The following is a 19351-nucleotide window of genomic DNA, read 5'->3' as shown; positions in this document are numbered from 1 at the left end:
GGATGTTTGAAGGATAAAAACACTGGCGCTCTGGATTTCAACCACCAACACGTTCAGCTGAAAGAAAATAACATTTACTTTCATGGAGGCAGAGGGAGGTTCTACTACCAACCCTGCGTGCAAAGAAAAGAAAAAAAAGACAAATACAATGTAATTTTGGCAAAGAATTTAACTTAATTTTATTAAAATATTGAATAGACAACTTTCTCGCCAAAGTTGACGATAAAACATTTAACCTCCATAAAGAGACATGATAAAACAAATAAAAATTAGTTTCCAAATCATTTTTAAATATTTAAGACGACTGCCAAATGTCCAGCTCATGACGACCAACTCGTGGTAAAGACCGACAAGAATGTGTGTGTGGTGACGGGCCGGCGTACGCAGAGGTAGGCCGTCCACACAAACCTGCTGCTTTTGCTTCAATGTGCAAATTCAAAAAGACTTCCATCACTCAAGCTCTCTGTCTAAGGCTTCAACATCTCTGACATTAACCCCCCTGGGGGGGAAAAAAAAAAAAAGGAAAAAAGGCAAAGAGGACAACAACAACAACAACAAAAAAAAAGAAGACATTTCCCATTTCTACTCCATTATCCTTTAAGACAATGCAGAATCAACTACTACTGTGCAACTAAACGGACTACATCCACCTGCTTTCTTTGCGAGAGCGAGAGAAGGCAACGTTGTGCAGGATCTCGGTCCAGGCTTTGTCTCTTCTTCTGGCGGGAAGCTTCAAGACATGTCCTTCTAGTCAGAACCTGGCTGGCAAAACAGAAGGTGTGCTTGACATCTCAGAAACAAGCTAAAAAAAAAGCAACGACAGCCTCTCTTTCTTTCTTTCTTTCTTTCTCCTGAGCCTCCGTCAAAGTCCGTTCCCCGGCGTCTCAGGCAGATGGGCGTGCATTTATTTACAAATTTTACCAAATGCCTCGGTGACATGGAGCCTCTGCATACTTCTTAATACGTGCAGTGATAATAAAGGCGCCGCCTCCGAAGGTATCTCACGCCGCCTCGGTCACACGTACCCCCTCGACATCTCCTCGCACCCCCCCTTTTTCTTACGTTGACTGATTAGCGTGGGTTTAGTGTTGCTTTTTTCCTTGCATGCGCATCTCAACTATTCCTGCTTCTTCTTCTTCGAAAAAAAAAAAAAAAGAGAATTTGGGTCATACTGAGCTTGTGGATTATTTTGGATACGATAAAGAGGAGGGGCAGAGTAAGAGAGAAGGGTCGGGACCTATCTGGCCCCTTCAGAAAACGGGGAGCCGGGTGGACGTCAGAGTGCAGGCGTTGATGTCCTCCGTGTGGGAAGCTCTGTGCAGAGACGGCTCGGAGGCACTGCGATTGATCTTTGGGAGGGCGTGCTGGAGAAGCTCGATGGACGACAGGATCTAAAATACCAGAAAAACGGAGAGAACGCGTTAAAACACTTTCGCGGGCTGAAATCACGGACGTTTGAGGACGTCGCTTACCTGCGGGAAGAGGGGTCTCTCATCCCTGGACTTCTTGATGCAGTCGGCCACCAACCTCTTCATTGCTTTGGGGCAGTTCTTGTAGAGCTTACTGAGGTCGGGGGAAAGATAACCCCGACCCACCATGAAGATAATCTGAGGGAGGGCGTCAAAAGAAAACACAACAATAGGCCACAATGAGTTTTCGCCACCAAGCGCATTCCACAAGAAGGTAGCAGGGTAACAGGAAGGGACCACTGGAGAAGCCCCAGAGGTGAAGGGAGATACGAGTCCTCCGCACAGATGCTGAGTGCAAAGTTATTCTATAGCGAGAGGCCGGGAGCCGCTGGGCGGTCACAGTACATTGGGACCAACGCGCCGGATTGTATTCCGACGACAGACACAATAAACCGAGAAAGGAGCCAGACGGCGTCCACATCACGTCTTGTGACCCGGCAGGGGACACAGATCTGCATGCGCGCTCTCACACACACACACACACACACACCACACACACACACACACAGGGTTGTGTTACTGGTTCTAAAATTAGCCCGACGGCCACAGGGCACTGGCTTTCTGCTCCGCGGCGGGTTTTAAGGCCAGCGCCGCAACCCCCTTCCAGGGCTCTGCTTGCAGCGGGTCTCCGATGAGGACCAAACATCTGACACGACGCCAAATACAAGGGATTTTTGCACTGCGATTCGTCTTTACGCTTCGAGCCCTTTGTCCACAGCTCGGATAAAAATAAAGAAGTAAATATGGGGGGGGGTGGGGGTGTTGGGGGAAGACGACACCGTAGTGATGATAATAAATGACGGTCATGGATGATGGTCACGCCGGACACCGGGCTAAGTGATGTCAGAGGAGAAACGCGACCTGTCAATGTGGGGCAGAGTTCACAGCTAATGGCTGTTTCAGATTGCTTCACGACGTTTTTGAATATCTGGACAACTCCAGTGCAGGATCAGAAAAGCTCCACCGCCCCTTGTGGCGGTGATGGTTTTGCTCTCATACACATTTAGTCTTAGCTCTCAAGACAAAGTAATTGACGGCACTATTCGGATTGGACAAACACTGGCATGCTACGAAACTAGAGCTGAAAGAAAACCAGTTTGTGGATTAGTTGGTCGTGGCTGAATATAATCAGTTCAGCGCTTGTTACGGTTTATTTAAAGGAGCAAAAATGGGGAGGATAAGGAGAAAACAAGTGCTGGGTGGTATGATTCTCCATGAAATAATTTAAAAGTCATCTATAAATAATCGAGAAAAACACGATGCCATTACATTTTAAGACGATTTCCTGCTAATTCCCAGGCAAATTCTGCGAGTTTTGTGATATTCGTTTCAGCGCGCGTCACCCTGCCCTAGGTATGATCCCCGTTACGACAACGGAAAACCACATGACTGGAGTGAATTCATCAAATCACATGTGGTGTGTGGCTTTAGGGAGATGGTGAATTTCAATGTTGAAATCCCAGAGTTAAAAAAAGAAAAAAAAAAGATTAAAAAATGCTGTCTTATGTCAAGAGGCAGAGGAGATGGTCTGGTCTGATACAGACCTGAGGCAAGCGGTCATAGGGGAAGTTATGACTCAAATAAACTGTTTAGATTTGAGACGAGATGTACTCCGGGCAGATGGATGGTATGCTTCAAAGTGACCTTAAAAAAATGAAAGTGCATTAAAAGAGAAGTCGAAGAAAGGGGAATATAACGTATATAACGTGTGCTGGCACCACGTTCTCCTGCGAGACCCGATGGGAGTCGGAATTTACCAGCACTCGTTTCCGTTTCCTTGACTTTTGTTTTTGGAAAAAATTTAATGCGCGTCTCAGGCCAAGTTACGCCAGGGGTCGGCGGCTTCGGCCGTGTTCCACTGGATGCATCAGCAAGTCGTTCGTTGGAAGGCAGAGAAGATTAAACAGAGGTTGGGGAGACACTCCTCTCCTTTCAAGGGAGCCAGATGACCGAGTCAAGTAGAGGGAGGGAGGTCGGTGACTTATGGCAGGAATAGAAACATCTTTCTGCAGAGCGCTGGATATCTGCCTGAGGCGGCAGGCGTGCTTCTATCTACCCTCCATGGCAGTTGGCGGTTTTTGTGAGACGCAGAAAAGAGACGGGCTCTGAGAGGCCGGAGAGTGAGCCATGAAAAGGCCGGAGGCAAACGACGTCTGCGGTTTCGAAGAAATGCAACCGGAGGAGGTGACTATCCGGGAACACTACCTGGCACCTTTGGTTAGAAGACTTAAGCAAACCCAGGGGACGCCAAACCTCAACCATGATTAGTCATGGGATTAAACAAATCATAATGATGGTAAATACAAGACTGATTTCCTTTTTAAAAATAAAAACAGCATTTTTATGATCACATTCAACTCAAATGAGTTTATTTACCCTTATGAATAGAATGTGTCAAGAAAAAAAACCTTCTTCTGTTAGACAACAGGATTTTTCTTAATTCTCAGTGTGTTTTCTTTAACTCCTAAATGATTTTTTATGCTTTCATGAGGACCAAGACCCTTGAGAAATAGTAGACTTTGGTAACGCGTATAATACTGGGATGTATTTCTGGAAGTCACTTGAACGTCCATGCAGCTGGTGGAAGTCTTTACCTGATCTCTGTTTGCTATCTGGGAGTAGGGGAGCTCTCCCGTCATGAGCTCGAACAGAACAATTCCATAGGAATAAACATCAGATTGGAAGCTGTAGGGATTGTTGTCTTGCATCCGAATCACCTCTGGAGCCTTTAAAAAGATAAAAAAGGAGGACATTCGGTGAATCTGAGCTCATTCGTACAATGAAACAGACGGCATCTCGGTGAAGTTATCGTGTGTTACAGACCATCCAGAGAATGGATCCAGAAGGCTGCTCCACCTGATGTGAGCCGCTCCACCGGGCCTTTACAGTGGCCAGACCGAAATCTCCAATTTTCACTGTTAGCCCCTCGTGCAAAAAGATATCTAAGCAGCGGTTAAGGAATCGCAGAACGGACACTGAGAATTGCGGGTTGGAGGACACCTGCTGGCGTGCGGCTCATTGAGAGGATACTGTTGGACTTCATATCTCGATGAATAATGTTCTTTGCATGCAGATAGCTGGAATAAAAAGAAAAAATAGACTGTTTTTCTTTGTTTGCATCTTCTTGATTAGACCAAAATGCCTTTCAGCGGGACTTACTCCATGCCCTGAGCCGTTTGCCTGGCAATGTCTATGAGCTGGATCATCTTAAAGTCTGTCTCCAGGACATGAATATGCTTGTAGAGGCTACTGCCCTCGCACCACTGGGTCACAATGGCCAGGTTGTCCTTCGTCATGTAGCCCATAAACAACAGGATGTTGACATGTCGTGTTTTCCTGCAGCCACGAGCAGAAGGGGAGCGGAAATCACAAATGCAGTCAGGAACGTTAGCGGAGGATAACCTGCACGGCTATCGAAACATCTAAGGATCGGTCCCGTACCTCAGGACAGCCACTTCGTTTCTGAATGCCTGAAACTGCTCTGGTGTGGGGTCGGTCACCTTTAAAATCTTGACTGCTACATCACCTGCAAACAAAAACAGCAGGCCTCATCTGGATGCACGAGGAGTCACGGAAGGGTGATGCGACCCTGATGATGTCGAAGGTTTAAGATGAAAGTGGCTCCTACCGTGCCACTTCCCTTTGTATACAGTTCCAAAGGAGCCCGAACCAATGCGCGAGTGCAGATACACCTCACTGGCTTCGATCTCCCAGTAGTAACTGGAGTCCCGCTTGTCCCGGGGCCTCTGCTCGACCACAGCGATAAAAGAAATGTGATGTTTTTTTTGTTTTTTTTTTAATGCACAACAATAACACAGCATGGTTATAGTGCCAGATCTAAAACTCACAATCTTGTTTTTCTCCTGAGTGTTGAAAGAAGGAGCCCTCTCTCGCTGGGCGGGTGCAGGGGCTTTGGCTTGGGACTGGGACCAGCCTGTGGGGCTCTGATTCGGGGAACTCCCGGCTTTAACAGGAAAGAGCGGCGTGGATATTGAGAAGCGGCGAGAAAGTGTGGGAGTGCAAATGTGGAAAAAGATTTGGACGCGTGTTACCCATGAGGGGGTGACACAAACACATGCACTTAAAGCCAATACTCGGAAGACGCTTACCTGAGTCATGATCACGCATTGCATCCTAGAGAGAGAGACATGAGGAGAATTCTGTCAGGTTCTCGCGACACGTGCCGCGCCGTCACATGGTTTGACTTCACTTCTAAGATGTGAATGCAGATAACCTTTCTGCAAAGGCATGTCATTCAGACAGCGCACACACACTCTGCTTTCTAACCTTTTCTGGATTCTCGGATGAGGTCTCAACAAAAGACTGGGAGAAGTGCACAATACCTACTTTCCTCTTCAGCCAGAATCTATGGCACCAGGAGCTGGGGGAGGTATTCAGGCAGTCTAGCTACTCCCCAGCAGGGGATTATACAACAGGCCAGTGAGGACAGGAGGGAAAGGGACATAGTAAAAGAAAGTGAGGAAAAGGAGGAAACGACAAGAAATGACAAAAGTGATGCCCAGATATTTACCTGGAGACAGTGAAAAGGGAAATATTGTAAAAAGGCATGCAGAACTACTGATAAAAGAGTAGCTAAAAAGAAGATTACTGTTGAGTGGAAATAAAAGAAACTGGGACTAAACATAGGGGAGTCACTTGTGAGATATTTTAAAGTGGCAATAAAGGATTATTCAGAATGATGCCCCACTGTAGAGCCGTGCCTGAGGTTTCATCACTGATGTCAGCGTGACATGCAGCGCCATTTTTGGATGTTGAGTGGTTGTACTTTCATCATTCTATTGGCAAAAAAAAATTCAAATGAGCCAAAATTAAAGTATTTAGTTTATTTTGTGGACCATGATGTCTATTTAAAGCCACAGTCCACAGCAATAAATCTAAAATAGGCCAATTTGTAGAGTCCTCGCTCTTTAACAAAAGGCAGGTGTTTGTATGATTGATGGACGGGGTCGACTGGTTTCATACTATTCCTGGTCACATACTAAAAACTGCAAACATCACTTCTGAACCATCCCTGAGAATTGGCTCCGTAATGCCGAGTATTCCAGAGTAAAGCCTCGGCCACGAATCAAGCTCCGAGTTAAGTCACCCGCAGAAAACTACCAGCTGCGAACTCTGGTTCTCCTTCGTCTGCACATCAACACACTCAGGAATCAGGATTTTTTTCTCCCCCACATGGTGTCACACGTTGCCGAGTACAAACACTTCTTGCGGGGAACCAATCCAGATACAGGCGGCGCTCTATAATCATCGCGTTGTGCTATGAAACGTTTCTGTGTAATATTACATTCAAGCGAAAACCATTCACTGCCACTTGAAAATATTCAAAATTAGATGGCACCTGGAGAGTTTCTCAGAGAAGGCTGCACCCTGTCCAGGTGAATTACTTCATGCAGATACAGATAAGAGGTAGAAAAGAGCAACATGAGGATAGTTGGAATGCCTGACATGTAAGTAGAAGGGCAAGATTGCTCTCAAGCAGGAGATATTTTAGGAGTGGCTCCTTGAACCTGCAGGAGAACCTGAGACGCAGAGATGGTGTTTAGTTACCTCAATCACGCTGTTGTCTACAGGCAGGGTTATGCTAACCATGTGGACGTTCGGCGTAGAGGTGGAGCGTTGCCTCTGAGAGAGGCCGCCACCTGTGGGCGGGTAGGGTGTGGTATAGTTGAAGGCATGGGGCGTTGAATACCGGTGGGCTGAGCTGCGGAGGTGGAGCAAACATCACAAGTCACACTGGGAAACTTTCTTTTTGTGGCAGCAATCATGTAGCGACCGTTTAATACAAACGGAAATATGTCACTTCTATGAAACACGGTGACGGCTGGAGCAGATTTCTGTTCCCTTTTTTATTCTTAATGGTCCCCGCCCGAGCATTGTTTAGTTGGCCCTTTGACAGAAAAAAAAAAAAAGCTGGGGGGGGGGGGGGTGCACTTCACTCTGTGTAAAAACAACAAACAGACTAAAAGTAAAACAAAGAAAAGGATTGTGACAAAGGGGTGATTAGTGAACAAGCAGCTCCTGGCAAACTTGACACTGTTGAGGAATTTCACCAGACGTTTGCAAACATCAGATGCTGGAGCTCGGCAGCTGCAAACATTAATCAACGCGTATTAGAAGGCTGCTCTAAGTAGCTCCGTCCTTTTAGAAACTAAATTATTCATCTGGTAGGTATGAACCAAAAATAGAGAGGCAGAGGATCCAAGCTGTCATTTTAGGTAAAGATCCTTCCACAGCACTTCTTCCACCATGAGAATCGTATAGTGGCTGCTTGTGGGAGTCGAGAGTGAAACTCCCTGTATACAAACAGAGGTCACGTTGTCTTAACACACATATGGACCCAGATTGAAACAATCCCTCTTTGACAGTATAAAACTACCTGTTTCAAAACAGTATTTGGAATCGCTGTGCGTGGAACAACTTGATACTCGGCAAGTCCTAATTTGGCAGCTTTAATAAACTATTTTAAGTGCTTTTGAAACAACAGGGTCTTTTCACGTATCTGGTTACATCAGCACTTGGACTGGTAAGCCCACATAAAGCTGAGGAGGTCTTTAAAAACAGGATTGAATTTATTTAAGATTAGGGTGCTTTGCATATGAGAACACGGCTATGGCTCGCAGTTCAAGCATGACAGCTCTGCCAACCATCATGGACAATTTATCACGCTGATCCAACTCCACACACATTTCAAAAGTATACACATCAAACACCTTGATTTTGTTACCCGGTGAACTTCTAATACGCAACATTATGTTCCGATATTTAATAAGTCTCCCCGCTGTTGCATGGCTTTTTCTGTAGAAGCAGCACTGCGGTCAATACCTCCCACCTCCAAAACGCAGCCATAATTTGTCCAAAGAATACTGTGTGCCAATACCTAATGGCAAAGGCATCACTCTTCTGAGAGGGAAAAACAATGTTTCCAGTAGCAAGGACCTGACGACTACACTGCCGTTAAAAGACCGCCGACGGTATCAGAAATTAGAGCAGTTTTCAGGTTCGCGCTCGATAAATACAAAAATGTCGCACAGTGTGTTTGTGCGCACGTCATCGAACAGGTGAGGTATGAAACAAACATTAACTATCGGAAAATCTGACTTGCTTTTTAGGCAAACGCCTATTGGCCCGTGGCATCGAAATGCTAAAAGTATGGTAAAATAAACCAAAACAAATTAGACTCACCTCGGAAAACGGGTTAAGGATTCCCTCATTCGCCGAGACGTCAGCGGGGGAAGTGACGGGGCACCGCTCTCGCCTGGTGTTGGACACAAACTAAAGACGGAGAGAAACAGTCATGTTCTTTGTCAGGTGTGGGAATTGGAAGGCCAGATCATGTAACACCTGACAACTTGCGCCCAAAATGCTGAGAACTTATCACCTTACTGTCAATGATACCGATCTCTCGAGGCATGAGACATGCAAGTACAACACCGCACCTTGAGCAAAAGTGTTATTTTGCACACCATTCCAGACAAATCGCTTCGAACGAACAAAGAACTTTCCAGGTATTCAAGAAGACTGACCGCGGCTGTTACAAAGTACGCGCGTTTGGAGGTGAAAAAAAAAAAAATCCAAGTAATTTCAGATCATGCTCAAATGTAATGCAGCACACACTTACAGAAGTTGTCTGATATTGCTCCAGTCCAAACACATAGTAGGCACTTTGGTGCTACAATGTTCATGGAATTTGTAGCCACATGTTTGGCAACGGAAACCATTCAAAAGAAACTTCTGGCAAATGTCGCAGAATGCTAGCTTCAAATATGTTTTCCGAACCTGCAAATGACACAGATGGAAATGTCTCTCATTAGCAGCGGCGCTAACTTGACTGTGGAAAAATGGCAAGTGTTTCAGGTACTCACAAAATTATGTGTCGTCAGGGGAACATGGTCCAAGACCTCCACGAGCAACTCCTCACCAATCAGCGAGGTGGAGTCGGTGTTCCAATCCATGCGTAGCTTTTTACTGTTTGGGTAAGAAAAATGTATGATTTCATATGATGCAATATTAACGGTGGCAAATAACAGCGGACAAGAAAAAACACAACAAAAAAAATACGCAAACTTCACATCCAAGCCCGAGTTCCACTTCAGTTCTGGGCTCACCTTCTCTGCCCCGCGTGCAGCCTGAAGACAGCGCAGCACTGAGGCTGCAGGCCACGCACCTTCAAGGCTTTTATCAGGCAACTCTGCAGAGTCATACCTGGTCGCACATTTACCTGAGGGAAAAGAAACACGATGACTCCTGTCTAGCCTGCTAGATTATCTATGGCTCCTTATTCATCTTGGCCAAGGGTGTACAACCGCAGTATTGACTTGTGAGCTGGTGTTTGGCGATGCTCGGGGATTCTCCGAGGCGCCAGTATACTATTGTGTGCATGCAGCGGGAAGCCGCTCACCACAGTGCGCTGCTGGTTCGGGAGGTAGACACGGATAGTGCTGCTAGTCTTTGAGTCGGGCATCTTGCTGTCATCTGAGGAGCGACGCTGGCAGGAAAAGCCCTGAACCATGGTTGGCGAAAGACACGGGCCCTCCAGTGCAGAGTCCTTCATTCCGAATCCGTTGCTCAGGGTCTTCCACGCTCCCTGGAGGTGCTCCATTAGTAAAGCCAAGTGGTCTCAATGGTCTTGGAAAAAAAAACACGGCAGACATAAACATGCAAGCGAACACACACACAAAGATTCGGCGCTGTAAATGCTTGAAAGCTCACATTGCCAACTGACTCCTCAATCAATACACCATTATTTCTTCTGGGTGAGGAGGGTGATGTGGTGCACCATCAATCTCAAAGTGTATAAGTCTAAGAAAAACAAATAAGAGGTGAATGTTTTTCATTTCAAGACATGTAATTAAGTCTATTCGTCTGTAAGTTGAGGGTGCCTGAGAGGACAGGGCTTTGTGTGGATGCATCCTTTGAAAAGTCCGTATTTAAAAAAGGGTACACAGACAGACCCATCCTTCTGGGAAAAAAAAATCCACGAGATGATCTATAATTTGTTGCTGAGAACACAAAGGCTTGAACGTGTCACACATTTGAGTGTCGACCACAGAGACACAAAGTCATCTAATTCACGGGGTCCAGGAGAATCCACTGCCTCTACTTTTATTTAAACTACCCGCTTTTAACAACCCCTCTGGCGTTAAAAACACAACTTGTGCAATCCAGATATACTCATCGACTGACTTCACTTGGGGTTCTTACCATCAGATACGCAACTCCCTCTTCTATTTTTAAGCAACGTTTTTTCAAAATACTTCTGGGAATCAGCTCTACTAGAAAATCTCACAATGTCTGTCTCTGTATGTTCTCCCATTGTTCCCCGCATTCACATATGAACCGGGGAGGGGGGAATAGAAGGAATTTCAGTCCCATTGTTCCCAAATATAATGTAAAGAGACCACGAGTAAATCGTGCATAGAAATCACCCCAAAGGCTGGCGACGACGGGCATCTGATACAGGTTCTCCACGTTCCTCTTAGATGCAGTCTTTGCACAGTGGACTTGAAGACACTCTTTGCAACTAATATGTCAACTATGCAATCAATGTCAAAAATGTATAGAATTCACTGAGAGTAGTGGTACAAGCAGTGAAAATCAGCTGTCAGGGCTCGGTTACCTGCAGAAACCCTTCCCCAAGGTGCATTCTGCAGGGACTGCATGCACAACAAGTCCCCTGACCCATCCAGGGAAGGGTACCAACACAAAGGGGTGCAATATGCTCTGCAAACAGGTCGGTCCGGGTGACCTCCCTCCCCCCAGTCGGGAGTGCTGCGAAAAGTAGCTTGTATCCACGTCGGAATGGCTTGTTGTTGTGGGAGCCGGGCAGTGGAAGCTCATTTGAACGGGCTTTTGAACGCGTTCAGTGCGGTTCGGCTAACCCGTCTACCCGCGGGGTAACACTGCGTCCGCACAGATTTAAGCTAGCTGCTAGCATGTTAGTCAATCCGGCCCGGCAGAAATAGTTATTATTGTGGAAAATATTTTTAAAAAAAGTTACCGCGGGGCCTTTAACAAGCTAGCTAAAATGTTAACTTCACTAAATCCGTGCGGTTAAACCCACCGTCTTTCCAATTTCTGGGCCCTCGCGGTGAAATGAAGAGAGCGGTCGGCGGGCTGGAGCTAAGCCGCCGAGCGATCACCCCGCGGCGGCTACACTGGGAGTCCGCGTCCGCTTACCAAGACAAGCTGGGAAACTTCTGCTCCGCCATAACTTCAGGAAAAAGTGGCGTCGGCGACATCGTCACGCCGGCGACGCGTTTAAGAAACGAGGGAGGAAGGAGTCGGGGAGGGAATGGAGGGAGGGAGGGAGGAAGGAAAGGAAGGAAGGAAGTGGGAAAACGGTGAAAAACCTGCGAAAGTTACGTCGAATCTTCTTGTATCCCTGCGTTTGCAATAATAATAGTGATAATAATTGGAGAGGTGAAGGTCACAGGCTGAGAGAGGAGGGAAAGTTTGGTCTCCTGTTGGAAGACGAGAAAAAAACACCGAAGAAGAAGAAGAAAAAGAGTGACACGACGAGAAGGAGGTGGAGAAGAAGGAGGAGGAGGTAGAGGAGGGGGTTCTTCAGGTCAACCGCTCCTCGATCGGCGCGCCGCAGAAGGTGAAGGAGGTCCCCGTTGCGGGGCGTTGCGGGGCGTCCGACCGACGCCACGGAGTGAAACGAGAGCCCGCAGTCATAACAAGAGTCGCAGGCATCGCATCCCACTGCAGAGCCCTCCCACTCCCACGGAAACCCTGCACGAATGCATGTGGAAAAAGCGAAAGGAAACCAAAGTTGGGCGCGTTTTCGTGCAGCTCTAACGGTTCGCGCTTTCTGCAGCTTTGAAGCGTTTAAAACAGGCTGTTTTAGTTTTTGCACATTTCCTCATATAGTTTGTGGAAGAGTATCTTTTGAAAAAAGCAAAAACTCAACCCACGACCTCTCGGAGTGGAGTGGGCTCATCCATTGTTTACTCTTATGTCGCCATCGTCCGGTGCTTCTTGGGTATTGCAGTATTCCTGCACAGTGCCATGTCGTATGTGACCTTATGTTTACACATATCTGTTTGTGTGTGTGTGTGTGTGTGTGTGTGTGTGTGTGTGTGTGTGTGTGTGTGTGTCCATTGCACTACATGCCAAACCTGTCTCCTGACGCTTCAACACTTGAATTTCCCCACCTTGGGATCGATTAAGTCGTTAGATATCTTGAAAAGATGAGGTTAGACAGGAATCACCACTGACTGAGATGTTTGCAGGTGACATAGTGATCTGCATTTAGAGCAGGCAGAGGTAAACTCCTGCAAAGGAGAGGAATGAAGGTTACAGAATACATGTGTGTGGATGAGAGGGACTCAAGTAGAACATTGAGGCGGTGGAGAAGGTGGAGGATTCGAAGTACACAGGGTCACCAGTCCACAGCAAAGGACAGCGTGAAGAAGAGGTGAAGAAACATGCGGGTTGGAGTGAGTGGAGGAAAGTGTCAGGTGAAAAAGGAGAATCGGAAAGGTTTAGGAGACGGAGGTGAACGCAGGGATGAAGATGCGCAGATCCTCTTTAGGAGTGAGGAGGACGGATAGGATCAGGAAGGAGTCCATCAGAAGGACAGAGGGTCTCAGATGTTCCGTAAATAAAGTCAGACTGAGATGGTTTGGACATGGAGGAGAGACGGTGAATATCTGGGAAGAAGGTTGCTGAGGTTGGACGTGCCAGGCAGGAGAGGAGGTTAATGGATGGATGGAAACACGCACAGGAAGTTAGTTGGTGTGAGAGGAGAGGGTTAGGTGGAGACCGGTGATTGGAAGCAGAAGAAGAAGATATACAGTATTCCTTTGGTCAAGCTATTCTGTTTATTTAAGGTTCCACTATCTTTACCTTTATCCTGTGATGATGTACCTGCTACGAAGGCAAAACAATTTCCCTCTCGACCTATCGTCTCAATCAAGAATCGAGAATCTTAACTGTCATGATACACATGAACACATTTTTGGTGGCTTTCGCTTCAGGGGGCACATACTTAAATATCGGACGACGCAGCACGACAGACGAGACACCATAAATAGGCAAAACTATAAATGGACGTAAAACGTTTAACAGCATAAATACACAACATAACTGCTCAAAGAAAAGTGTGGCAATCTATCTATCTATCTGTAACCTTTATAGTTGCCGATTTTTATAGCGTACAGATTTCATTTTAAAAATAAAAACAAACCACTTAAACCCAAAGTTGGGCGACACGGTTTGCAGCAGTTTCAAATGTTTTCTGCCGTTCAGCCGAAGTTAATAACCGCAGGGCTTTTGTTTGCCGGGGGGAAACAGCAGTGTTACTTTCCAAAATGAAACGGTACCCTCTCCACTCACCATGTGTTCACCATCACTGAAGCATCCCGGGCTGGCTCCCTTGAGGCACCGTCACCACAGATGGCTCCACCGTCCCGAACACCGAGCTGGACTTTTGCGAAATCAGAGAATAAAAGAGCCAGATCGGCATCCCGGTCGGTGCGTCCTGGAGGCTCCAGCAAACACTGGCATCACAAAGCGGCCGGGAAAAGGGATATCAGATAGAGATTTAAAAAAAGAAAAGAAAATCAATTTACTCCAATTTCATCCATCTTGTAATCCAGTATTAGATTGTGAAACTGACATGTTCTCGTAAATATTCCACCTGACAAATAACAGAAGTACCAAATAGTGTTTCTTTGAAGACGAGGGCAGGGCTTTGTCATTGTGTACTCTTTTAAGGTACTCCACCCCACTTGCGAGTGTGGACCCTTATTCCTTTCACCCCTGGATATCAGAGGGGGCAGACTGCATTCAGACAAAACATATCCACCCCAGGCTGCAAGGAGTTTCCCTGCAGATATAGTATCAAATTTAAGACTCAAATTAGAGTCCGTCGGAGGCAGCGAGCGGCACGTCCGCTCTTCACGGCCGATTCCACCTTAAGGAAATGAACGCATCTATTCCACTTATTGATCTTGCTGAGCACTCAGACCAGTTAGCAGAGATGCCTGCAGCCCCGCAGTTCATTGGATTTTTGACCATCTGACCTCCTCTGTTTGAAATAAGATGCAATCAGTGCTTCTTATACGACAGTACACTGTTTTATTGTTTCAGTCAATAGATATTTCAGATATGCTGGCACCCCGAATCCAATACCCATATAACCCGTATAAACACACAGGGTAATCAAAAAGTGCATACACTTGGTAATAAATAATTAAAAGCGAAGCCGTTGCCGATTTGTTTGTTAGTGTTGAATTCCTTCAGGTCTGATATATACATATATACTAATATTAAAGCATTAAAACAACCAGGACCATCAGTCACCTGTCTGCAAGTGCATACAGATGCCTCAAATGTTAATTGAAATGAAATCCAAAGATGTACCTGGAAGCTGGGCTGAGGAGAAGCGCGCCGTTAAAAAGAGGTCACAGTGGAGTCTACAGAATATCATCAGCACTCTTGCTTTTTAGCCCACAAGACACTTTTAAATTATTAATGATTTATCTGGAACATTTTTTCTTCTTAAAAGCTTTGACCCGATTGCATGAAACCTCTCGAATTTCCTGATAAAATGTCAGTGATCCTGTTCATTTCGGAGTAGAAAAACAAACAAACATCTATATATCTTTATTGTTATATTTTTCCTGCTGGAAAGTTTCTCTGTTGAGGCGAGGTGGACAAGAAGGCCAGTCGCTTAAGGGTATAACGGGACATTCTGAGCCGTTGATTGGCTGGTTCATAGAGGCGGTGTCCAGAAATCCTCGCATCCCATTGGTCGCCGTGAGCGTAAGTGGCCAATGATCGTGTCGCTTTCTGCAGGACGCCGTGAATGACAATTCAGGAACTCTCCACACCGCATGTAGCGCAAAGAAGGAGGCGTAAACATAGATATAGCGTGATAGACGGCAAGGTAAGCAATAAAAGCGAAAAAGAAAAAGCCAATCGTCAAGTACCGAGCACACCAAAGCGTCGTGAGTATGATACACTGGCATTTAAATGAGCGCATATTGTCTTATTTTGTGGTTTTTCTTTGTACAAACGGTATGCGTTTGTTGGATCTGAATAACGGTGCATCGGGACGCGCGTCCGGCCTGCTAACGCTAGCCCTTTACAACGACTTTGGCGTGCTGGCCACCCCCTCCCCCCTGCGCGGGAAATTGTATTTTTTTACGGGCACTTTAAATTAAAACAGCCCTCGGTATTTCATTGTTAACGTCTATCTGTATTTGTAGCGACCGAGCGGTCGCTCGCCGCGGATTTGACAAAGACGAGATCGTCGACGGCGCCGCGCCGTTCGGCGGAGATCGTGAGGCGGCGGTGGCTAGCTACTGCTGTTGCTAGCCAGCTAGCTAGCAAGCAGCGGCGGCGTCTCGCGAGTACGCAGGAAAATAAACGTGACTAGGCCAATGTTAGCGCAGCTAACATTTGTTCTTTATTTCTCCCCCGCGGTCGAATAAAAATCAAAATCACTTAACAACCCCCCCGCAATGTAACTCTATTACTTGTTTTTAACCTACTCGCGGGGTATTTATGGGGAGAAGATGTCGCCACCGTTATTTCCACAAATGCTAGCATCCGAGCCGCGACACGCTCTCATGGCCGTCGCCGCGGTTGTCAGCGCCGAGCCGCCTCTTCTCCCCCGCTCCGGGGCACCGGGCGAGATCCACGGGTATTTTTAAAATGTGATCAGGGCGCCAAAAAGCTCATGTGACGACGGGGAGGCGGAAAATACCTCTCAAGACAATTCCGACTCAATTATATAAGAGATAACGTTAAGTCGAGGCCCGCTGGGCGCCTGGGTGACCGTGACGAGCGACGTGAAAGTTCCACTAGGATCAACAAGTTTTTTTGGGGGGGGTTATCTGGGGTCGTCGCCCCGCTTCGGATGTGATTCCGGCCTTTGGGCTCCCCGTTTCCCTCCCGCCCGAACCTGACCTGATGTCTCCAGCACGCAGAAGTTTGGCCAATGGCGACATGTTTCCCATTGAGAAAACCGTGTAAGTTAGCTTAGTGGGTAGCTGTAGACCGCAAGCTGCAGTAGATGACCTGTCCTCATGCAAACCCCCGGTTTGACCCTAGATTAGGTTAGACATCCCCTCCTCTCCTAGCACACTAGATGTATTTGCACAATTTCATATGGCTCACGAAGTAAAGTCATGAATAATCAATCCTCCCGATATTGGAGAATCCCTCACAGGAACACTTAATCTCAGTGAAACACCCAGTGTGAATCAGCAGTGTAAACCGTCGTTTTATCGTCCCGAGGCAGGCCAAGTATGACAATTCAAATAGTATTTGCACAGAGCAGTGGCCTATATACAAAAAGAATATATATATATATATATATATACACACATATACCCAGGAATTATTAGTAGTTTCAGTTCCCAGCCTAGGAGGGGATTTGTTAAGATAAAGCCAGGAGGTCCCTGAAAACTTATGGAAATCTGCCTCAGATATGCTAAAGGGAAACCAAGACTATTCTCATCCGACAGAGCTCTCAATCAAACCGGATTCCAAGCTTTTCAAATATATTCCGATTTTTCAAAGCTGAAATCTCTTTGCCACAGAAATATAATAACACACAGGATTGTAATATGCACTAGCAATGGAAAGACAAAATGGGCACGTGTTTCTCAGAGAGGCTGCTGACCTAGAGAATACATTCCCCTTTAGAAGAACTAGTTGAATTTAGGAGTGTCAAACTTTCTTCAAGGGCTGGAAAAAAAAAAAGAACAACATCTATTCCCTTGTTTTTTTTCCCAGGAAATGGAGATGAGCAGCAGCACCGAGTGCTTTGGATGTGGCCGCACAGGGCATTGGATCAAGCACTGCCCCAATGCCGGGGGCACGCGAGGACGTGGAAGGGGCAGAGGAAGAGGCAAGGCTACTATGTACTGCTTCCGAGAAAACTGGGTGTATTTTTTTATTTTCCATGCTGCACGTATCATTTAAAGCTGCTGAGGGGTTTGGTCTTACCATCTATGCTGATGTTTAGTACTCCGATCAAGGTCGTTCACGTCAGACCGCTGCAGGAACGAAAGCACCGATAAACTCCTTGCCTTTTCGTCTTTAAGTATTATTCTGAACGTCCCGTTCCAGAGCTGTTCTGCTACCGGTGTGGAGATCAAGGGCACATGGCCAGGGAGTGTGACCAACCCGAGGATGGTGAGCATTCTCTTCTCTTTCAGGTAACTCATTCAAACCTGGCATGAGCGATTTTTCAAACTCAGGATTTTTTGTTTTTCCTCCTTTCAGCATGCTACAACTGCCACAGGAGTGGCCACATCTCCCGTGACTGCAAGGAGCCCAAAAAGGAGAGGGAGCAACTCTGCTACACCTGCGGCAAGGCCGGTCACATGGCTCGTGACTGCAACCATGCCAATGAGCAGAAGTGCTACTCCTGCGGCGGGTTCGGCCACATCCAGAAACTTTGCAATAAGGTGAAATGTTACAGGTGAGTGCAACTTTGCTCTCCCCTTTTTTTCCCCTGAAGCATCCCCCAGTAGTTGTGAATACCTTTCTGGAAGTGTTATTAGGCTTCTAGTTTTAGCAGAACTCCATCCACAGCTGTACCGTTGGCTGTTTCCCCCCCAGGCGTAACAAGTGTTTCTCTCTTGCAGGTGTGGTGAGATTGGTCACGTGGCCGTGCACTGCAGTAAAGCCAGCGAGACTAACTGCTACAACTGTGGAAAGGCAGGCCACCTGGCAAAAGAGTGCACCATTGAAGCCACCGCATAATCAGTGCCCTCTGTTGCCCCTCCTTTTTTTCAGATTGATGGTTGGTTGTATTATTTTCTCTGAATCCTCTTCACTGGCCAAAGGTCGGCTAACAGAGGCTAGTCCCAGGCCAGTGAGCCTCTCGACATGTAATACAATGAAAGGGGTGATAAAAATATCTTCTGCATTCAATACAAAAATGTTTTAGTTTGGTAGCGGTGTTAATGTATAATGCTTTGTCAAAGAACCCCCCCTTTCCAAGCCACTGGTGATCAGAGATGAATAAATGGGACTAAACACATGGGAACCTATAGGACCTCTGAGCTTGGGGAAGTGAGTCTCAGTAAAACGGGACAAAAAGAAGGGAGTAAATGGAAACCGAACTTCCATGTATGGTTATTTTGGTTTGTTTTAGTGGGATCTGAGTTGGCCAAGAGAGAGACATGGAAACAGTTCATAACATGATGCATTTCAGCCCTACAAGCAGCAAAGTGGGCGATAACAAAATACATGTTATATTGCTAAGATATAAAAAAATTTTGGAGGTATTAAAATAAACACGTTCTTTTATAGAAATCTGTTTACAATTTAAATATCGTTGGTAGTCCAAGGTAGATGTTTCCTTTAAAACGGATTTGTATTTTTTTTTCCTTTTTTTTTCGTTTCTTTTTTTTTTTTTTTTTTTTACCTTGGCAAAAATTAACATCATGAACCGTTGTCAGAACAGAAGAATTAGGAGTTATTTGGGAATGGAAAAATGTTTTCACAGAAATCAAAAATGTTATTTTTGTACAATATCACTTAGACTACTGTATAAATACCATTTGCTTGTACTCAGTTTTTAAGTCGGAAGGAAAGTGCAACTGAAGTCCTAGAAAATAGAAATGTAATTTTAAACTATCAATAAAGCTGGAGGAGCACGGGGAGGACCTCGTCTGCTTTCTGTGTGAACGTTTCCTTCTGGTGGATGGAAACTCGTCTCCAGAGGGGCTTGTTTCCAGAGCTCTCCACCCACAATCTGCAGTCAACGTTTCTGCAAAGGGGGGGTTGCTCGCCTGTTCGATCCCCCGTTTTTTCCGCCCAGTTTTTTTTTTTTTTTTTTTCCTCCCGAGTGCAGCGCCTGCAGAGCAGCTCCTGCTCCGGCGCCCGCACCCAGG

At 46.2% G+C, this 19351-nt stretch overlaps 2 protein-coding genes across 8 annotated transcripts; one reads left to right on the top strand and one right to left on the bottom strand.

Moving 5' to 3' along the window:
• Window positions 1-154: 154 nt before the first annotated feature.
• raf1a (Raf-1 proto-oncogene, serine/threonine kinase a) lies at window positions 155-12183 on the bottom strand. 5 transcript variants are annotated; one of them, XM_086142040.1, is made up of 19 exons: window positions 11551-12183; window positions 10200-10289; window positions 9889-10115; window positions 9596-9708; window positions 9353-9455; window positions 9109-9266; window positions 8673-8762; window positions 7038-7191; window positions 5757-5876; window positions 5579-5603; window positions 5318-5433; window positions 5098-5215; window positions 4911-4995; window positions 4629-4805; window positions 4500-4546; window positions 4293-4411; window positions 4064-4195; window positions 1473-1607; window positions 155-1391 (listed from the first exon to the last, which is right to left on the bottom strand). In XM_086142040.1, the coding sequence occupies exons 3-19, from the start codon at window positions 10087-10089 to the stop codon at window positions 1251-1253; spliced, it is 2034 nt and encodes a 677-aa protein (XP_085998166.1). In that variant the 5' UTR covers window positions 10090-10115; window positions 10200-10289; window positions 11551-12183; the 3' UTR covers window positions 155-1250. The 5 variants fall into 5 exon arrangements, with proteins under 5 accessions (XP_085998166.1, XP_085998169.1, XP_085998167.1 ...); XM_086142043.1 differs by having other exon boundaries at window positions 5817-5876; XM_086142041.1 differs by having other exon boundaries at window positions 11667-12183.
• A 3106-nt stretch (window positions 12184-15289) lies between these two features.
• Window positions 15290-19120, top strand: cnbpa (CCHC-type zinc finger, nucleic acid binding protein a). 3 transcript variants are annotated; one of them, XM_086142047.1, is made up of 5 exons: window positions 15290-15384; window positions 17241-17355; window positions 17577-17642; window positions 17733-17931; window positions 18098-19120. In XM_086142047.1, the coding sequence occupies exons 1-5, from the start codon at window positions 15304-15306 to the stop codon at window positions 18213-18215; spliced, it is 579 nt and encodes a 192-aa protein (XP_085998173.1). In that variant the 5' UTR covers window positions 15290-15303; the 3' UTR covers window positions 18216-19120. The 3 variants fall into 3 exon arrangements, with proteins under 3 accessions (XP_085998173.1, XP_085998174.1, XP_085998175.1); XM_086142048.1 differs by having other exon boundaries at window positions 15294-15445; XM_086142049.1 differs by lacking the exon at window positions 15290-15384 and adding an exon at window positions 15433-16471.
• Window positions 19121-19351: the final 231 nt, after the last annotated feature.

Source organism: Fistularia commersonii, chromosome 34, assembly GCF_037954325.1.
Source record: "Fistularia commersonii isolate RoL2024-O1a breed Wild chromosome 34, RoL_Fcom_v1.0, whole genome shotgun sequence".
Taxonomy (NCBI): domain Eukaryota; kingdom Metazoa; phylum Chordata; class Actinopteri; order Syngnathiformes; family Fistulariidae; genus Fistularia; species Fistularia commersonii.
Note: the sequence above shows the minus strand (reverse complement) of the source record. Positions and strands in the feature narration are given on the sequence as shown.